The 20,841-nt window shown below is 47.7% G+C and overlaps 1 protein-coding gene across 4 annotated transcripts in view; it reads left to right on the top strand.

Annotated features, from left to right (window-relative positions):
* The window catches only part of Ptpn1 (protein tyrosine phosphatase non-receptor type 1), a 69,255-nt gene that overhangs the window by 20,111 nt on the left and 28,303 nt on the right, over nucleotides 1-20,841 (top strand). Inside the window, exon 1 of one of the 4 annotated variants that reach the window (XM_045156618.1) lies at nucleotides 7,705-7,767. The exons of 2 other annotated variants lie outside the window; for them this stretch is intronic. In XM_045156618.1, coding sequence (XP_045012553.1) covers nucleotides 7,736-7,767 — 32 coding nt within the window. In that variant the 5' untranslated portion in view covers nucleotides 7,705-7,735. Of the gene's footprint in view, nucleotides 1-7,704; nucleotides 7,768-20,841 lie in introns of those variants that run through there. One more of the 4 variants, XM_045156619.1, reaches the window with a different exon arrangement.

Genomic DNA, 20,841 nt, shown 5'->3' on the forward strand with positions numbered 1-20,841 from the left:
ATAATAGGTTTGGTCCCTGAAGAACACAGGCTGGAGATCAGTGACAGTCACCCTCCCAAGGACACATGTCGGGCCTGTTCTCTTCATGGACCTCCCTCCCCTTTCACTTTCCTCTGCTTTCCCGAGCTTGGGCCTGCTGTGTTGTTGTACTTGAGACCAGGGTGTTTGCCTCTACTTTATGATTAAAAGCCTCATTGGAGTGTCCTCTTAGAATACATAGCTTTCTGCCACGTCCTAGCAACTCTGAGTGCTATGACAAGTTCTCGGGCGTGGTGTTGCCGAGGGAAGCTGTGGAACCTCAGGCAGCTTGTGGGAGATGGCATGCGCCGCTTGCGTGTCACATTTGCAGAGGATACCAGCTCCTAGAGGACGGCACCGCCCTCCATGCCATTCCCTCCATGAGAGGCCGTAAAGCTCTGCAGTGGTCAGAGACATGGCTTAGTTGATTAAGCACTTGCTGCACAAGCATAAAGACCTGAGTTCGGATCCCCAGCACCTACATAAATGCCAGGTGGGTGTGGTAGCCCATCAGTAATCACAGTGCTCAGGAGACAGACAGGGCATCACTGGAGTAATGTAGCACCCTAGATTGGCTGAATTGGTGAATTCTGAGTTCAGGTGAGACACCCTGCCTTAGTGAATATAGTGGAAAGTGACAGAGGCAGATAATCACATCAACCTTTGGCCTCCACACATGCACATACATATGCACACACATACCTCAAACATGCAAAGGTTTGAGAAACGCTTTGTAAAAACATGTGCACACTTCCTACTCTACTGCCTGAAACCAGTCCATGCTCTCAGTTGGGTGTGGCTGGAAAACCACTGGCAGCAGTCTCTGGTCCCTGATGGTGCCCCTGTGGAGCTGTTGGGGTAAAGTAAAGCCCTGTGGCTTAGGCAGCCACAGCAGAGGGGTCCCAAGGAAGGGTCAGTATGGCACTGCCTGGCCAGGCCTAGCTGTGTTGTGACAAAATGGTTTTCTTCTGCAGCTTGTCTTTTAACACATCCACAGACAACTTGCACTTCATTTCGTCTGGAGCCACACAGAGCAGGCCAAGGTGTCAAAGCCGCTCATGTAAACTGGCTTTTGGAGTGCTATTGAGCCAGGGCTCCCTGCCTGCTCTCATGAGGTGGTGTCCCTGACTTCATTGGTTTGCAGAAGGGGACCCCCCTGGCCCTTGTGCACCCAGGAAGGAAGGTTTGATGTACTGCTTTGGAAGAGTCCTGACTGGAAGTGCTATGACAAGAAGGGGACAGCTAAAGCTGGCGCTGGACCCAGCTGCTCCCAGGGGAACACATTGCTCCTAAGTGCCCTTGTGCACTGTGATGGAAGGAAGGGGCTGGAGACAGAGCTCCTCGCACAGTGCTTGCCTCGCACGCTCAAGGGCGTGGGCTCCTGAGAGAAATGAGAAGACAAGGAAAAGCACCAAAGTTGGTTGTTTGTCTGGCCATAGAAGCCGTGGTATTAAGCAGCATGTTCTGCTTTAGTAAATTATCGCCCAGTGAGACTGCAAAGCTTTTTGAATTTTTACTGCAAGCTCTTCTGAAAAGTGTCTTATTTTAGCCTAAAAGCCACTCAACTACTTATGACATTTTCACTTGTGAAAACATGCCACTTTCTTAAAAATACAGCAGAGGTTGGGTGGGGAAGATGCTCAGTGGATAAAGTGTTTGCCATAGCATGAGGACCTGAGTGGCGTGTGCTTGTAATCCCAGCACTGGAGAGGCGCAGACAGGGTATCCTCATTGCTTAGTGACCAGTCAGTCTAACTGAATTGGTGAGTTCTAGGTTCAGCAAGAGACCCTGTCTCAAAAGAAAAAGGTGCAGAGTGACTGAGGAAAATCCCCTGACATTGACCTCTAGTCCCTACAGCATACAGATACATAATGCCACATATATACCATATGTGTGTGGGGGGTGTGAGTCGAGTGTCCCCCATAAACTTAGGTGTTCTGAATGCTAGGTTCCCAGCTGATGGGGATTTGGGAATTAACTCCTCTTGGAGGCTTATTATATAGCCAATTTCTCCTTGCCAGTGTTTGGAACACTCCTGTTGCTGTTGTCCACCTGATGTTGGCCAGGAAGTGATGTCCACCCTCTACCCATGTCTTCATTTTCCCCTGCCATCATTGAGCGTCCCCTCGAGTCTGTAAGCCAAAATATTAAACCCTTTTTTCCCAGAAGCTGCTCTTGGTCAGGTGATTTCTGCCAGCAGTGTGAACCTGACTACAACAGTATGTATCAGAGGTCGGTTGCCCATGAAGTATGACACATTTTCTAGTGTAGTCTTCCAAAGTGGGGCTCCATTACTTTTGTTTGGAGGATGTATTTTTCATTGTAGAAGGCTACTTTATCTGTTGTTTACCTCAGTTCTTATGTTTCCCACAAACATTTTATAGTGTGAGAAGTCACTGAGTGATTTTAAGGCCAATGGATACCTGTGTTTTTACATTAATGTTTGTTTCTAGCCTTGGTGGCACTGGCGTGGCATCTAAAGTAGAAGTCACCTCACCACACTGCAGGTGATGCCTGCCTACCAGCTTTCTTGAGATGGACGTCCCAGAGCTGGGCATTGTGGCTAACTTTTTGGAATCCCAGCACTTGAGAGGCTGAGACAGGAGGATTGCTGGGAGTTTGAGGCCAGCCTGGACTACAGAGTGAGACCTTGTCTTGCTTCCCTCAAGAGATAAACAGATGCTCCAACCTTTGGTCTTCACCTTCTTCTTGACTGGAGCCCTCCTCACCTCTGCCCTTTCTTTAGTCACCTCCACTGGTGCAGGCCCTCTGCTCCTGCCCTACCTGAGCAGTGTCAGGAACACTGGCACTGCCAGTCACCTCAGAGTCCTTGCCTCACCTGACTGACATAGGCTGTGAGACCTGCTGGGTAGAGACCACCCACCTCCTGCACATGCCCTCCATACCTGCCTCTGTTGGGGGTCTCCTTGGCCTGCATGACAGCCCCTGTATAGCCACCATTCTGGACATGGTCCCTGCACCCCAGGGCTGAGCTGTTGCTGCCTCCAGAGTTTGTCCACCTGACCAAGCATGTACAGGGAGGTGGGTTACTCACAGAGAGAATGGACTTGGCTCGTGTGTAAGGTGGGATCTTGCTGCCCACCGTCCACTTAAATCCGTCTAACATTTGTCTACTTGGTTCTTCTGACAAGGTGCATGCTTCAGGAATTGGGGTTGTCTTTCCTGTCCTGGCATCCTTGGCATCTAGTGTCCTTGTTTCCCATTTTGGAGTCCTGTGAATTTGTCATCATATAGCCTTCCCACACTGACTCTGCACATCACCCCTTTCCACATTGCCAATATCAAGCCATAGCCTGGTGTGCCCTGGGGACTGGGAGGAGGCTGCAGTGGAACAGAGTTCTGGAAGCGACAGGTCTCAGGCCTAAAGTGTGGCTTCCTCCCCCACAAGTGACTTTCATTGTGTGAAGTTTTTACCTTCTGACCTGCTGTGGAAGTGAGTTGCTCTGTAAGATGGGATCCTCTGTAGACTCTTCAGAAATGTCTGTGGAGCTGGATGGACTCAAGGACTTGGCCACTTAGGTGTAGCTCCCCAGCAGTTCCTCTTGGAGCAGAGCTGTCTGTCAGTTCAGCGCATCACATTGGCTCTGCAGTCACTGCAGCCCCTGGCAACCTCAGTAGCCAGGCCTGAGGCCCCTGTAGTCACAGGAGAGAGCCTGAAGTGCAGTAGTCGCACATCTGGGGCAGGGCCGAGAAGAGCAGTAAGAGGTGCACTGAGCACTCCAGGTGGGCGCAGGCTGGCTTGGGGAGCCGTGAGCATGGCAGTGGGCCTTAGAGGTGGCTTCACTCCTGTGTGGGGAAGGAGGGCGTGTGGCAGAGCTCACGTCTCTGAGCCTGCAGCCCCTTCGTTGATCCAGATTTGTAATGTTTTAAGGATTTTTCTTATGTGAGAATCTCTACACATTATACATGTACACAGAGCCCAAGTGTTGGTTGTGGGTTTTTTCCTTTTTTTTTTTTTTTTTTGGTTTTGTTGTTCAGGTAGGGCAGGAGCAGAGAGCCTGCACCAGTGGAGGTGACTAAAGAAAGGACAGAGGTGAGGAGGGCTCCAGTCAAGAAGAAGGTGAAGACCAAAGGTTGGAGCATCTATTTATCTTTTGAGGGAAGCAAGACAAGGTCTCACTCTAGCTCAAGCTGACCTGGAATTCACTATGTAGTCTCAGGTTGGTCTCGAACTCAGGTGATCCTCCTACCTCTGCCTCCCAAGTGCTGGGATTAAAGGCGTGCGCCACCACACCTGGCCTTTTCCTTGTTTTTCTAATCTTATGCTGTACTTCATGTTTCCTGTCAAACAAACAAAAAAGATAATATTCTCCTGATTCCTGTCACCACAGCATGTACACTGCAGACATATTTGATGTGCTATGCCACATACATTCTGTTCATTGAAATTTTTTTTTTAATTTTTTTTCATTTTTTCTTTATTTATTTGAGAGCGACAGACATAGAGAGAAAGACAGATAGAGGGAGAGAGAGAGAATGGGCGCGCCAGGGCTTCCAGCCTCTGCAAACGAACTCCAGACGCGTGCGCCCCCTTGTGCATCTGGCTAACGTGGGACCTGGGGAACCGAGCCTCGAACCGGGGTCCTTAGGCTTCACAGGCAAGCGCTTAACCGCTAAGCCATCTCTCCAGCCCTGTTCATTGAAATTTTAGTGAGAGAATTGCAGATTCCTGTGCATTTGTAAGCGACAATGCACCCTTTTCCTGCCGCCCTGTAGTTTCATGCTGAATCAGCACCGCAGCTGGCGGTTGGTGGTGCTGTGTTGTGCGCGTTATAGAGGACCTGACCCACCTGTACACAGTTACGTATGCAGTGTTTGTTTGTGGTAAACTCTGTACTTAGTAATCTTTGGGGGTTGTGTGAGAGAGAGAGAGGGAGAATCTCGTTGTCTATCCCAGGCTGGCCTGGAACTCAAGAACTTCCTCCTCAGCCTCTCAGATGCTGGGATTTCAGCCTAAACTGTCACACCCATCTCAGTAATGCTGTGCTGTCTTTAGTGTGATTTAATTTTGTCCTCAGAAAGAACCCCTTCCCATGGGCTGGAGAGATGGCTTAGCGGTTAAGCGCTTGCCTGTGAAGCCTAAGGACCCCGGTTCGAGGCTCGGTTCCCCAGGTCCCACGTTAGCCAGATGCACAAGGGGGGTGCACGCGTCTGGAGTTCGTTTGCAGAGGCTGGAAGCCCTGGCTCACCCATTCTCTCTCTCTCCCTCTATCTGTCTTTCTCCCTGTGTCTGTCGCTCTCAAATAAATAAAAAAAAATGAACAAAAAAAATATTTAAAAAAAAGAAAGAACCCCTTCCCTAGTCACATCTCTCCTAGACACATGCATATGTGTCTAAACTTTTTTAACTAAAAGCTACCAGGATTGGGGAAATGGCTCAGTGGCTAAACGCACTTGCTTGCAAGTCTGCTGGCCCAGGTTCAATTCTCCAGCACCCACACAAAGCTGGACACAAAGTGGCACACACTTCTGTAATCTCAACATTCCTAGGGCAATGGAAGGGGGAGACAGGAGAATCTGGACACACGTGGGCCAGCTAGACTGGCACACATTCAGTGGTACACAAACAGCAAGCAAGATGGAAGGAGAGGACAGCGAGTCTGAGGTTGGCCTCAGACTACACACTATTGCACAAAAGGAAGCAGCTACCTGTGAGAGAAGTAATGAGGTGGAGACAGTGTCCATCTGAATGTATTTCCAGTCTGTTGACTGTTTTGAGACTGTTGAGCAGGTGATGGTTTCTGGCCTGCTCCATGAATGGAACCCTGGTGGGTATCTAACCAAGAGGGACCTTTAAGCACTGTTGAGAATGTCACAGAAACAGCCCAGCAGGGTCAGGAATGCCAAGATGCCTGTAACTCAGGCAGACTGGAGTGAGTAAAAGACGCCCACAGGGAACACAGCAGGAGCAAAGGACACGGGGTCTTGCTCAGAATCCTGAGTGGATGTCCACCACAAACACCCACTGACTGAGCCACCGCGGCTTACCACCATGGCTCACACACGTGCTTGGTTGAGGTATCTTCCTGTTTCCAGTGTTGCTTGACATCTACATAGGAAGGTAGGACACCTCAATTCTCATTGGCTGGAAAAGAAAGGACTGGTGGTGGTTTGAGTCAGGTGTCCCCTATAAACTTAGGTGTTTTGAGTGCTAGATTCCCACCTGATGGATATTTGGGAATTAATGCTTCCTGGAGGGCAGTGTATTGTTGGGGGCGGGCTTATGGGTGTTATAGCCAGTTTCCCCTTGCCAGTGTTTGGCACACTCTCCTGTTGCTATGGTCCACCTTATGTTGACCAGGGGTTGATGTCCACCCTCTGCTCATGTCATTGTTTTCCCTACCATCATGGAGCTTCCCCCTCAAGCCTGTAAGCCAAAATAAACCTCTTTTTCCCACAAGCTGCTCCTAGTTGGGTGATTTCTACCTGCAATGCGAACCTGACTGCAGCACCTGTCTTAGAGTGACTGAGGTCAGAAAGCAGGGCAAGAAGGAGAAAGGTGGATGCAAGCTGCTTGGGTAGCTGAAACCACTTCAGGCACAAAATGGGCTGGAAAGCTGCTGAGGGGCTCTCTCCAGCACAGAGGACCCAGCAGGAACCTGGTTGGGTGGTGGTCTGGCTAGAGTGTGACTAAGGAGGAAAGGGTACAGTGTCTAGAACTGGTCAGTGACTTCAGCTCTTCCCAGGAAGACACTGAGCTCCAGCTGACCTTCCTCGGAAGCTCTTCCAAACTGAAGCTTGCTCACCAGAGAACCTGCTTGTCAGAGCTGGCTCTGAAAATGCTAGAATCATCTTGTTAACTCAGCTTAATGTTATTTTGGAGGTTAGTAATGAGGTAAGAACATGACATGATTGCTAAGCCACTGGGAGAGACGAAAGAACTCTGCTTGCCAGTGTGGCTGATGCTCCTGGAAGCTCTGTTAAGAGCTGAGGTGTGGATGGCTGGCCACAGCAGCTGTGTCATAGCAGTCTTTGCATGCAGAGAGACGTGTGTTCATTGGGTTTGGAGGGAGGTGTAGGGGAGTGGACACTGTTAGGCTTGGCACTGGTTGAGTTTCTCCATCATATTTTGTGTTGGACACACTGGATATGCTTTTTCAGCATCATTTTGGCAGAGGAATTTTATAAATGTTTAAACTTACGGGTATTTCAGAGTTGATATTTCCTGATGGTTATTTCTGCATGTGTGTATTATATTACATTAGTTTCCTCATTTCAGCTATTGCCATGATACTCTTCATTGAGTTATTGTGAAGCTAGGTAGTGAGGTGGTTTGAATGTAAAAATGTTTGTGATTAATTTTCCTACTTAATCCCCAACTTGTGGAGGCTTTGGGAGCTGGAAGAGTATTGTTGCTGAGGGTAGACTTTGGGGTTTATTAGTCTGGCCCATTCAGAGCTCTCTCTCTGTTTCTTGCTATGCCCTCCTTCCCTCCCTCCCTCCCTCCCTCCCTCCCTCGCTCTCTTTCTCCCTCTCTCTGTGTCTCTGTCTCTCTGCCGCAGTATGAAGATGTGAGCTTGCTGCCTTCTCTGCTTTTGCCTCCCTGCTGTTGTGAAGGTTCACCTTGAAACTAAACTGTAAGCTGAAACGAACCCTTTCCTCCCACAGGCTGCACCTGAGCAGATGTTTTATCCCGGCAGTGAGAAGGGAACTGCTACAGCTAGAAAAGTCTTTCCTAGCCGGGCGTGGTGGCACATGCTTTTAATCCCAGCACTTAGGAGGCAGAGGTAGGTGGATCACCGTGAGTTCGAGTCCACCCTGAGACTCCATAGTGAATTCCAGGTCAGCCTGGGCTAGAGTGAGACCCTATCTCGAAAAACAAACAAAACAAACAACAAAAAAAAAGTCTTTCCCTCAACCCATGTAAAAGCTGACTTGAAATGTGCTCAGTTGGTATCTGTATAACCAGTCAGCAAGATTCTGCTTTTCCAACCCCTCCTCTGCATTTGCATTCTGCCCTTCAGGTTCCATAACCATGGTATGGTGTTCCCCTTACAACTGTCCCTTTGGCTTACTCTTAATAGTGAAAACTAGTTCCTACTGTGAGCTCGACATCTCGGGTCACTTTGGCTGACTGAAGCTCATTCTGTTTGGTTCCTCCATGGTGTTCTGTGGGCTAACAGTGAGCACTTTACAGGCTTCATAAGTAATTTAAACAGGCGAGGACACTGCCTTTAGTGTCACCCATATAAAGTGACTTGGGTTGTTTTTTGGTTGGGGGCTTTTGGTTTTTTTCAACCATTTATCTTGAAGTCTAGTCATTTATTTAACTGTATCTTGCCATTCACCGCTTTGGGTCATGTTACCCCATAATCACACTGCTCTTGCAAAATGTAGTTTCTGGTCTTTCTGTTGTTGTAACTCTGGAACTTTTGAACTTACACACCCTGGCATTCCTCCTGTGACATCACTGTTCCCTGCCCTGGCCTCACTGTCTGCTCTTAACCTTCCTTCCTGCCATCCCCGTCTTTTACTTCCTCTCGGCTTCTCCAGATCTTCCTCCCTCCTTTCCCTCCCTCTCTCCTTCCTTCCCTTGCTCTCTCTCTCTCTCTCTTCTTCTTCTTCTTCTTTTGTGGTTTTTCAAGATAGGTCTCCCTCTAGCCCATGCTGACCTGAAATTCACTATGCAGTCTCATGGTGGCCTCTGCCTCCTGAGTGCTAGAAAATCTTCATTTCTTAAAACATTTTCATAGAACTTTAAACATTTAGGAAAACAATGAAAGGAACCCATTTCTTCATACTAAAAAAATCTTCTTAGGGTTGGAGAGATGGCTTAGCAGTTAAGGTGCTTGCTTGCCAAGCCTAAGGACCCAGGTTCAACTCTTCAGTCCCATATAAGCCAGACGCCCAAGGTGAGGCAAGTGTGCAAGCTCACACATGTGCACAGGTGGTGCATTGCAATGGCTGGAGGCCCTGACTCACCAGTTCTCTCTCTTACTCATTAAAAAAAAAAACTCCTTAAATACATTCATTGGCTTTCACCTTCCTTCTCCTTGGTCCTTATTTCTGGGAATAATTCACTTATTTTTTTCTTTCTTTGTTATTTATTAGAGTCGGGGAGGGAGGAGCACGAGAGAGTAAGAATGGGTGCGCCAGGGCTTCCAGCCACTGCATATGAAGTCCAGGCGCATGCACCCCCTTCTGCATCTGGCTAACGTGGATCCTGGGGAATTGTACCTGGGTCCTTTGGCTTTGCAGGCAAGCATCTTAACTGCTAAGTCATCCCTCCAGCCTGAAAGAGAGAATGGGCATGCCAGGGCCTCTAGCCACTACAAACAAGCTCCAGATGCATGTGGGACATAGTGCGTCTGGCTTTACATGGATACTAGGGAATTGAATCTAGGTCCTTTGGCTTTGCAGGCAAGTACCTTAACCACTAAGCAATCTCTCCAGCACCTTACTTACTTCTTAATGTCTTTCTGATCTTTTCTTTGTTTTTATTTTTTTATTTCTAGTACTGCTTCTTTCATTCTCATTATCATTTGTGCTGTTCTTCAGCTGTGTCTAGTCTCTTTCAGCTTATCTGAGTGGTTTTCTCTGGGGTGTCTCCAGCCTGCTTCTGGCTTCTTAGAGAGCTGTGTGGAGGCCACTCTTCCTTGACTGCCATCGTTTTTCTTTTCCCTTTCCTTTTCGAGGTGGGGTCTCCCTCTATCCCAGACTGACCTGGAACTCAAGCAATCCTCCTACCTCTGCCTCCTGAGTTCTGGGATTAAAGGTGTGCACCACACCTGGCTGCCATCCCTTTTTTAAAATAAATTATTTTTGTTTATTTTTATTTATTTGAAAATGACAGACACAGAGGTAGATAGAAAGAGAGAGAGAGAAAGAGAATGAGTGCACCAGGGCTTCCAGCCACTGCAAACGAACTCCAGATGCATGTGCCCCCTTGTGCATCTGGCTAATGTGGGTCCTGGGGAATCGAGCCTCAAACCAGGATCCTTAGGCTTCGTAGGCAAGCACTTAACCGCTAAGCCATCTCTGCAGCCCAGCCATCCCTTTTAAGGGAACAGTTTCCCTGTAGTTTTAGGAAGGAAGGGGTGTGTCAGCAGAACACATTCTCTAGTTCAGGGCTCTTAGATTCCCTCTTTGAGTTCTTTTGTGAAGGGGTTTTTAAAATGGCTTTGGACTTTCCTAACAAGCTGTATCTTTACCTCTCTTTTTTCCATCCTATCCCACTTTTTTTTTTTTTTTTTTTGGTTTTTCAAGGTGGGGTTTCACTCTGGTCCAGGCTGACCTGGAATTCACTATGTAGTCTCAGGGTGACCTCTAACTCATGACGATCCTCCAACCTCTGCCTCCTAAGTGCTAGGATTAAAGGTGTGAGCCACCATGCCTGGCCCTACCCCACTTTCTGTCACAGCTAGTTCTACCCTGGGAGGGGCCCTAGAGACTGTCCCTACTTTCCCCCACTTTTTCAGAGCCACTGGGTCAAGAGTGGTAGCACAAAAACATGTGGTGGATTGGATCATTCCCCTACTTTTCACTTTATTTATTTTTTTTAAAAAGACCGAGAAAGAGAGAAAGTAGGAGGGCCAGGCAGGGCCTCTTGGCATTGCAAATGAACACTAGAAGCATGTGCTGTTGGATACAGGGGAATTTATCCCAGGCCAGCAAGCTTTGTAAACACGTGCTTTTAACTACTGACTCATCCCTCTGGTCTTATATCTTACTTTAAATGAAAACCTAAAAAGCTGTAAGAAGACCCTTACAAAAGAAAACTTGGGAAGCTATGCCTGAAAGACAAGGCATGTATATTATATCTTAAACCTCTAACCATTATAAATACAGGCAAAGGATAAACAGTTCTCTCTCTTTTGGTTTTTTGAGGTAAGACTGACTTGGAATTTACTATGTAGTCTCAGACTGGCCTCAAACTCACAGTGATCCTCCTACTATTTATTTTAGGTTTTATGTAGCCCAGGCGGGCCTTGAACTCAGTATGTAGTTGGGGATGACCTTGAATTCCTTTTCCTTCTGCTTTTACCTTATGAGTGCTGAAATTACAGGTGTGTACCACCATGCCTGGCTCCCCTCACCTTTGTTTTTCTTTTTCCTCTGGTACTTCCCTCATATTTAAAAAGTCTTTTTAGGGCTAGTTAAAGATGCTTGTTTGCAAAGCCTGCTGGCCTGAGTTCATTTCCCTAGTATCCACATGCTGTCAGACACACAAGGTGCCAGGGAGTTTGTTTGCAACAGCAAAAGGCCCTGGTGCACTCATTCTCTTTTCCCCTTTCTCTTTCTCAACTTGCCAATATATATATTTATAGTCTTTTAAAACTTATTTATTGATTTACTTGAGTGAGACAGATAATGGGTGCACCAGGGCCTCTAGCTACTACAAACAGACTCCGGATGCATGTGCCACCTTGTGCATCTGGCTTACATGGGCACTGGGGAATTGAACATGGTTCTTTTGCTTTGCAGGCAAGTGCCTTAACTGCTGTGCCATCTCTCCAGCCCAGTCATAGCTTTTTTCAATAAAGAAAAAGGAATGTCCAGAGATTGAGAGAGCCTCTACTCTAGTTTTCCATGTCTAGCTTGAATGCAGAAAGGAATGTGGGGAGGGCCTGTTGCCCAGTGCCCCACGCAAAGCTGCAGGTGCTTTCTGTCTGGCTTCCCTCCAGGGTACCACCCCCAGGTGAGTTCTTCCAGGCCCCAGAGCTCAAGAGCAGTGCCCACTGGCTTATGCCTGGGGTTCTGTGTACCCTGCTGGTGTTTGTCCGTGTGCTGCAGGACACCCTGTGACCAACTTGATATCCTTGCCACGGACCCACACCTGCCCTCTCCGAAGGGAGGCTGGTCCCACAGAATGAGGCCTTCTCCAGGAACATGACCTGTCTGGGACTGCTGCAACAGGACTAAGGGGCCGAGGTGCGTTCTTCTGACAATCTCACACCCAGCTACTCCCTGGATGCCAGAGCAGGACATTGCCATCCCTGCCAGTGACCTTTGGCCTCGTGTCCGGGAAGTCAGGGAGGGTGGCGCTTTCTGAGTGGGTTTGGTCAGTGGTAGACTGACTCTCACACCATTAGTGCTTTGCTGGCCCACCACGCTCACCTTGTCCCTGCTCAGTCCTTCCTGTTGGCCAGGCAGTGAGCTGAGCTTATGAACACACTAGAACAGTGGCTGCTCTGAGTGTGTGGGAGGCCTGACCCCCCTGATGGGCAGAGGCAAGAAGCCTAGCAGTGTGCATGCCTCGTTCAGACCAAGCCACCGTTGCAGTCCTGGGCAAGCTTGCTTTCTGGGCTGCCCTGCACATGATGGCAGAAGGCTGGGAGAGAGACCTGTTGTCCCTGTGTCCCATCTCTCCTTGCTGAGCTTTCCTTCAGAGCAGCAGTGCCAGAAGTAACTGGGGACATAGCTTGGACCTTGTATGTGATTAGTTTCCTGCCATCGGTTCCAACCTCAGTCTCTGAGGACCGGTAACAGGCCCCACAGAGCTGCTTGACAGCTACTTTCCAAGTCGGTCCACTTTGGTTTTCACTAGACAACCTGGGCGCCTTCTGTCCTTCCTGTACACGAGCCCCCCCCCCCCCTCGCGCCCCATGAGTGCTTACGACTCAGTACAGTGAGTTTGTGACCACATTAGGTCATTGAGGACAGAGAGTGTGACATGACCAGCGGTTCACTTGGGTTGATGGTGACCACCATCAGTACTTGGCCCAACCTGAAAGGCCAGGACAGAAGTTGGTGGCGACTGCATAACCTGCTGCATTCTTGGTTCTGAAGGAGGTCCTCGAACGTTCTGTGGGCTTCTTCCGCCTCACAGAGGCTGCTCCAGGGAGCCCAGCTTTGTGAGGCTGACACTGCTTGCTCTGAATAACCTCGGGAAAGGACCTGAATAGCACAGCCACAAGACCCATCCTGATAGCAAGTCTCTTCACGTTAATGAATTGCGATTGCCCCGAAAATAGTGCTCAAAGCACCTTACTTGTCCTGGGCTTTGTGGGTTTGGGGCTGTCCTGCTGACTCTGGCTGGGGTAAGAGCATGAAGCCGGCTGAGTACCGTCTTCACGGGGTGTGTCTGTCCTGCACAGTTGCTGCAAGGTTTGAGCTGTTAGTGCAGTGGGATGGCCTGCTCAGCTCCAGCAGGCTGCGTGTGCTGTTTGCTTGGCCTGTCGTTTTAGTTGCCACATTGAGATACTGAGCAGATGTCTTGAGGAAGGTCATGTCTACTCTTTGTCCATTTTCCTGCCTCCTTCCTCAGGTGGTGGGTACACAGACAAGCTGTGGCCACTAGGAGCACTTGGTGATAGCAGAGCCTTGGCTTCTAAGGGAGCTCGTACACCCAGGCCTTTCCCTAGTGCTACTTTCAGAACATGTAGCAAGTGTTTCACCCATAAAAGCCACTTTTGTGTCAACATATCACTGTGTCCTGTTCGTACTCCTGGCTGTGCTCCTGAGAATCCTTTCTAAGGATGGTGGTGTCACCTCAGAGTGAGACTTTCATGAGGGGCTTATGTGGCCCCTCTCTCTGACATTGGAGAGAGACCTCGGGAAGCCTGTCCCTTTAAGGGGAAGCTGTGGCCCTATGTATCTGCTCCTGTGTCCTTAGACAGCTGTACTCCTGTCCCCTGATGAGCCTGGACCTGAAATTCTTGAGCAGGATTTTGGAAATTGGGAGGTAAACAAAACAAGTGAAAGTAGAGTGAAGATTTTAGCTGGCTCTTACAGGAATGGTTCTGTGGTTCTCAGCATTTAGGAAGATAGAGTTCCCATACACTTCATTGACATCAGTTACTGTAAATCTGATTCATCTTCTGCTTATTGATTTTTGTCCAAGGTGAAATTAATGACATTTAGCAAAAAAAAAAAAAAAACACAGTGATTGAAAGGGGGGAAAACACTAATAAGGACAGTAAAACTAAGGTTTAAAGTCAGGGCACTGGAAAGGACACTTAGTCTACTAAGTGACTAGCCTAACTATCTATACAATCTTGTAAATCAAGGCTTCCAGGGCTGCTGTAATGAACCAGAACTCTGCTGCTTTTGAACCTAGTGGGAGGCCCTAGTTCATTTCATCTGCATTCAAGTGTAGTTTGTGACATAGTCTCACCAAGCTTGGCCTCAAACTGGCTATGTAGCTGAGGCTGGCCTTGAGCTCTTGATCTTCCTGCCTTAGGCCTAATTTTTTTTTCTCTGTACACCTACTCTGTCATGCATCTGTGCATCCAGGATCAGCAGTGTTTCTTTCAAAGGGGAAGAATGCCCATGTCCTGTGCATTACTTATTGTAGCTGGGAGAGAGGTTTCAGTTCTAAAGGAGCACTGGACCTCAGGAGACTCAAAATAGTTGTTAGCAAAAATCTGTAAAGTGAGCTGGGCGTGGTGGCACACACCTTTAATCCCAGCATTCGGGAGGCAGAGGTAGGGCGATCTCTATGAGTTCAAGTCCACCCTGAGTCTACATAGAGAGCTAGGGTGAGACCCTATTTGAGAGCAACAGACAGAGAAAGGGGCAGAGAGAAAGGGTGCGCCAGGGCTTCCAGCCACTGCAGACGAATTCCAGATGTGTGCGCCCCCTTGTGCATCTGGCTAACATGGGTCCTGGGGAATCGATCCTTGAACCCGGGTCCTTAGGCTTCACAGGCAAGCGCTTAACCGCTAAGCCATCTCTCCAGCCCTTTTTTTTTTTTTTGACAACTTCTGTACTTACAACAATCCATGGTATTTCCCTCCCCTCCCCCACTTTCCTTTTCATAACTCTGCTTTCCATCATATCTCCTCCCTCTCTCCATTAGTCTCTCTTAATTTGATTCCCCAGCTGTACAAAGTGGTGCATGCATCTTGAGTTCATTTGCAGCTGCTGGAGGCCCTGGCATGCCTAATCTCTGTCTCACTTTTATTTCTCTCTGCTTGTAAATAAATAAAATAAATATTTTTCAAAGTATTTTATCTATTTATTTGAGGGAGGGAGGGAGGGAGGGAGGAAGAAGCAGATAGAGAAATGGTGTGCCAGGGCCTCCAGCCACCACAAATGAACTCCATAGGCATGTGCCCCCTTGTGCATCTGGCTTACATGGCTAGTGTGGAATCGAACCTGGGTCCTTAGGCTTCACAGGCAAGGGCCTTAACCATTAAGCCATCTCTCCAGCCCCTAAATAAAATTTTTTACAACAGAGTTTTGTGTTTTGAATGGCGTATAGCCAGTTGAGCCTTAAACAACTCATGTGGGTAGGCATGTTAAAGCTCTAGGAAGCTTCCAGGTGCCTGCAGCTGTTGGTCCCCTCTCCCCTGTGCTCCCTCCAGCTGATGCGTGCTGGGTTGGGCTGCATCTTCATGCCTCCTGGTTCCCATCCAACCTGGCCACAGTCCTCTGTGAACTAATTTTTAGCTTTTTAAAAAGTTATTGGATGGGACTAGAGAGATGGCTTACCAATTAAGACACTTGCCTGCAAAGCCTAAGGAGCCATGTTTGACTCTCCACGTCCCATGTAAGGAGGATGCACAAGGTGACGCAAGCACACAAGGTCGCACATGCACACAAGGTGGTACAAGTATCTGGAGTCTGATTTTAGTGGCTTGGAGGCCCTGGTGTGCCAATTCTCTCTTTCTCATTTAAAAAAAGAAAAAAGCCAGGCTGTTGGGTTTGCCTCAAAAAAAAAAAAAAAAAAATCATTGGATGGAGCAGGCATGGCAGCACATACCTTTTATTTTATTTTATTATTAACAATTTCCATGATTATAAACAATATCCCATGGTAATTCTCTCCCTCCCCCCACTTCCCCTTTGAAACCCCACTTTCCATCATACCCCCTCCCCCTCTCACTCAGTCTCTCTTTTATTTTGATGTCATGATCTTTTCCTCCTATTATGATGGTCTTGTGTAGGTAGTGTCAGGCACTGTGAGGTCATGGATATCCAGGCCATTTTGTGTCTGGAGGAGCACGTTGTAAGGAATCCTACCCTTCCTTTGGCTCTTACATTCTTACTGCCACCTCTTCCGCAATGGACCCTGAGCCTTGGAAGGTGTGATAGAGATATTGCATTGCTGAGCACTCCTGTCACTTCTTTCCAGCACCATGATGCCTTCTGAGTTATCCCAAGGTCACTGCCATCTGAAAAGAGATGCTTCTCTGTGGTAGCGCACACCTTTAATCCCAGCACTCAGGAGGCAGAGGTTGAAGGATCACTGTGAGTTCAAGGCCACCTTGAGACTACATAGTGAATTCCAGGTCAGCCTAGACTAGAGAGAAACCTTGCCTCAGGGAAAAAAAATATTAGATGGGAGGTTTCCTGCCAGGGTTTCTTGCTACTGCAAATGCACTACAGACATATCCATCACTTTCAAAAATATTTTATTTTTATTTATTTATTTGACAGAGAAAGAGAGAGAATGGGTGTGCCAGGAACTCTAGCCACTGCAAACGAACTCCAGACACATATGTCCCCTTGTGTATCTGGCTAATGTGGGTCCTGGGGAATCGAACCTGGGTCCTTTGGCTTTGCAGGCAAGCACCGTAACCGCTAAGCCATCCCTCCAGCCTATATGTGCCACTTTTGTCTGTCTTTATGTGAGTACTGGGCTGTCATGCTTTATAACTAAGTGCCTTTCACTGCTGAACCATCTCTCCAGCCCAGTTTTTAGCTTTCTTTTTATTTAAGTGTTATAGTTTATATTAAAATACACTACCTCCTTGTGTTACTTACATAAATGCAAATAAGGTGAAAATATATTTTTAAAGGTTTTTCGCTGGGGAGGAATTTATAATACTCAGGATCACACTCAGGACTCATGTAAGGTTTTTGTAATAAGTAGTATTGTTTCCTGAACTTGTTGTAAAGAATCAAACATTGCTTTTGATTGAAAAAGCATATATTCTCTTGTAGTTTGCATATATGTGGCTTGCCAAGTGAACCCCACAAAGCCCCATTTCTGTATGTGCTTCCTACATTGACTGCTGCATGAGTTCCAGGAAGCAGCCTCCAGGCTCACTTACTGCACTTTCAGTCACGGCCTCTCTGGACTTGCGCCTTCCCTTCAGGCTGACTGGTGTCCGTTTCTGAGAACCAGCAGCTTCACTGAAGCACTGAGTAACGAGAACCAATCAGACCACAGCCATTTGGAGCCAGCCTGGGGTAGGGGAGCTGGGTGACATGGCAAGTGCGGGGGCCTCAGTCCCCAAGTTCTAACACATGATAGTGACAGATATGCTGCTGTTGGAGGCTTGCTTTCTCCCTAGAGATGCCCCTGTCAGACTTCTCATCAGTAACCCTTTCTCCTTTATTTTTATTTATTTATTTGAGAGAGAATAAAAGGGAGGGGGGGGAGAGTGGACATGCCAAGGCCTTTAGCCACTGCAAAGGAAATCCAGACACATGCGCCTCCTGGAGCATCTGGCTTTATGTGGGTCCTGGGGAATCAAATATGGGTCTTAGGCTTCGCAGGCAAGTGCCTTAACCACTAAGCCATCACTCCAGCGCCCCCTTTTTTGGGGGGACAATGTCACTGTATAGTTCAGGCTGGCCTTGAACTCTACCCCGCTTCAGCCTCCTGAGTGTTTAGATTACAGGTGTGCACCACCACACAAACCTTTTCTTCTTTCAGCCCATGTTTAGTGACATTTTGATCCTGTCTTCTCAGGAGGCTGTGTGCCCATACTGCAGAACAAAACCACCCCCTCCCCAGGAACTTGCAGTTGAGAAAATGGGCTGGATGGGACAGTCTCTTATGCATACTCCCTCTGGGGATGTTTATGTTATGTGACTGGAAGCATGTTTGTGTGGTGAGTTATGTGCTCCTTTCACTCAGTCATGTGAGTACCTGCCAGGTTCTGGGCTCAAGGTGACGGGTACACCTAGCCTCATTTTTGTCAGACTCCAGACCACTGACAGGAAACCTAACCTTTTCTCAGGAAGTAGTTTTTTAAAATGAGTATGCCATTCAACAATGCAGCCAATGGCACATTTGTCATATTGCAGCACCAGAAGGGAGGTATGTTACAGCCAGGAATGCTCTTTCAGTTAATGTAGTGCTCTGTACAAACATGGAAGTATTTCTGTGGGACTGTCCCACTCACTTTCAAGAGAAATAGAGACCTCTAATCAAAAGGTGTCAGTGGGGGCTGGGGGACTCTGGTTAAAGGAACTTGTTTGTAAAGCCTGCTGACCAGGATTTGATTCCCCAATAAGAGTCACAGAGTGGCGCATGTCTCTGGAGTTGGTTTGTAGTGGCAGTAGGCCCTGGTGCGCCCATCCCCCTTCTCTGTCTCTCAAATAATTTTTTTTAAAGGAGTCAGCTTTTCATTCAAGTTGAATGTTCTGCCCAAAAGGACTTAAGAGATACAGGAATAGTGGTGAAAAATAAGCCTTCCTGGAAAAATAGTATAGTTACTAGATTTTTTTTCCCCAAGGCAGGGTCTCAACTATACCCCAGCCAGATCTGGAATATATTCCGTAACCCTAGGCTGACCTCCATTTCACAAGATCTTCCTTCCTCAGCCTCTCCAGGACTAGGACTAAAAGTGTGTGTCACCATGCCCTGATTTTGTTTGGTTTTAACAGGTTCTCACTGTGTAGCCCAGTCTGGTCTCAACTCTGAGCAGTCCTGCATCAGCCTCTTGAGTTCTGGGATTACAGGTGTGGGCTGCTACTGACACAAAAATTAATGCACTGAGACCCTGTCCTGTTTATCAGAGTTTTCCAGCAGATCAACCCTTCGTGCTCACAGCTGAGCTTAGCTGATGAATCAGCAGGGAGGGTGGGAAGTCAGGAGCTTCAGAAGTTGCGTAGGTCACGGGCAGGCATGGTGGCTGTGCATCCAGTGTAGGAGTTCACTGTCATCGTGGTAAGCAGCCTGTTGTAAGATGAGCCCTCTGAACAGTTCTGCCAGCCAGTCTCAGTGTAGAAGACAGATTGGAGCTCAGGGAGGCTGAAACAGCTACAATATGGTGAGAGAGTGCAGGGCAAACCCCACAAGAGTGCTTGCTCTGCCAGCTTGAGGACCTGAGTGCTGAGGACAGAAATGACAGGAGGGTCACTGGGGCTTGCTGTGGGTCAGCCAGTCTAGCTAGCAGAAAAATAGCCAAGCTGTAGGTTCAGTGGAAGGTCCTGTCTCAAGGAAATGAGACAATAGCAATAGAGGAAGAAAGGGTGCACCCATCTGCATACGTGTACAGACATCACGCACAAAGCCTGAGAGGCCCCTGGAACTACACTACAGCATGCACGTCACTGGGTTAAAAATTCCCTGAACCTGAATGGAGGACCAGTGCTGCAAAGTGTGCTTTCCAGCGTCCATCATGTTCACAGTAGCCAGAATGTAGAAACCTGGTAACATGTAAGGCATTCAGCAGAAATAAATATGCAATTAAAAATTATATTAGAGAGCTGAAGAGATGGCACAAGAACTCATGTTCAAATCTCCAGGTCCCACGTAGCCAGATGCATAGTGGCATAAGCATGCAATGTTGCACATGAGCCAAAAGAGGCACATGCATCTGAAGTTCATTTACAACAAGCTGAAGGTCTTGGTGCACCCATTCTCTCTCTCCATCTCTCTCTGAAAAATAAGAATAAATTATATTAGACTAAGAGGGTATGAATAAGCCTTATGGAAACCTACTTTTTTTGGACAGTGGCATACCCAGAAGCAATAGATTATTAGAAAAATTTCAGTGCCAGGGATAGGATCCACCAGTGAGTTGTTGGCCAAGGAGGTCCCTGATTCACCCAAAGCATTACAAGCTATTGCTGAAGCCTTGGTTTCCCACCAGTAGTAAGACCCTATTGCTGAAGACTCTACACGTGCAGGCTGCAAGGTCACTGAGAAATCCTCTTGGGAGCTGAGCTGAAAACCTCCTTCCTGTAGACCAGCTGACAGAAGGCTAGAAAAAGCTATGCTGCATGCAGCTCCATGAGAGAGAGAAGTTACCAGTGAAGATAAACAGTAGACACTGCAAGCCTTAAGTTTGGCCAGCCAAGATCTCATTGGGTGAAAAATTCTCTGAACCTGAATGGAGGACAAATGTTGGGAAGTGTACTTTCCAGAGCCCATCATTTTCCAGTGGGTATAATAGTGGCATGTCTGTTACGGGGGAAACCAACTGTTCACCTCATGGGAGGGAATACATACATGCCTGGTATTGAAAACCTATGATGGGTAAGTTCATGAGTCCTAGGGGTGTAACCCCTGCTGGTGTCTGGCTAAATGCATATAGTATGCTCACCAAACTGCCTGGTAAGCTTTTGTCTTAACATTTATACCATATATTAATGCTACTCTCACTTTTGGTTAGAGAAGCTTCTCTTCAGACAGATCCCTCTGGGATGATCCAAAAGGCACCATAGTGCTGAGAGGAAGTGACAGAGGAGTGCTCAGCACTGAAACTTCTCTATCACACCTTCCAAGGCTCAGGGTCCATTGCAGAAGAGAGGGCAGAAAGAATGTAAGAGCCAAAGGAAGGACTGTTTACAGTGTACTCTTCCAGACACAAAATGGCCTGGATCCATGCATGACCTTTGACAGTACCTACACAAGACCCTCATGATAGGAAGAAAAGACGATGACAGCAATATGGAAGAGAGACCGAGAAGGGGTGGTGATACGATGGAGAGTAGAGTTGTGAAGGAGAAGGTGATGGGGGAAAGAATTATCGTGGTTTATTATCTATAATTATGGAAGTTGTCAATAAAAAATAAAATATATTAGAAGTGCCCCCCCCCCAAAAAAATCAGAATTATGAATCCTGAGGAGAAGAAAAATCTGACAGTAAGCCAAGCATGATGGTGCATACCTTTCATCCCAGCACTTGGGAGGCAGAGGTAGCAGGATCCCCATGAGTTCGGGGCTGCCCTGAGAC

The sequence above is a fragment of the Jaculus jaculus genome, chromosome 8 (genome assembly GCF_020740685.1).
Source record: "Jaculus jaculus isolate mJacJac1 chromosome 8, mJacJac1.mat.Y.cur, whole genome shotgun sequence".
Taxonomy (NCBI): Eukaryota; Metazoa; Chordata; class Mammalia; order Rodentia; family Dipodidae; genus Jaculus; species Jaculus jaculus.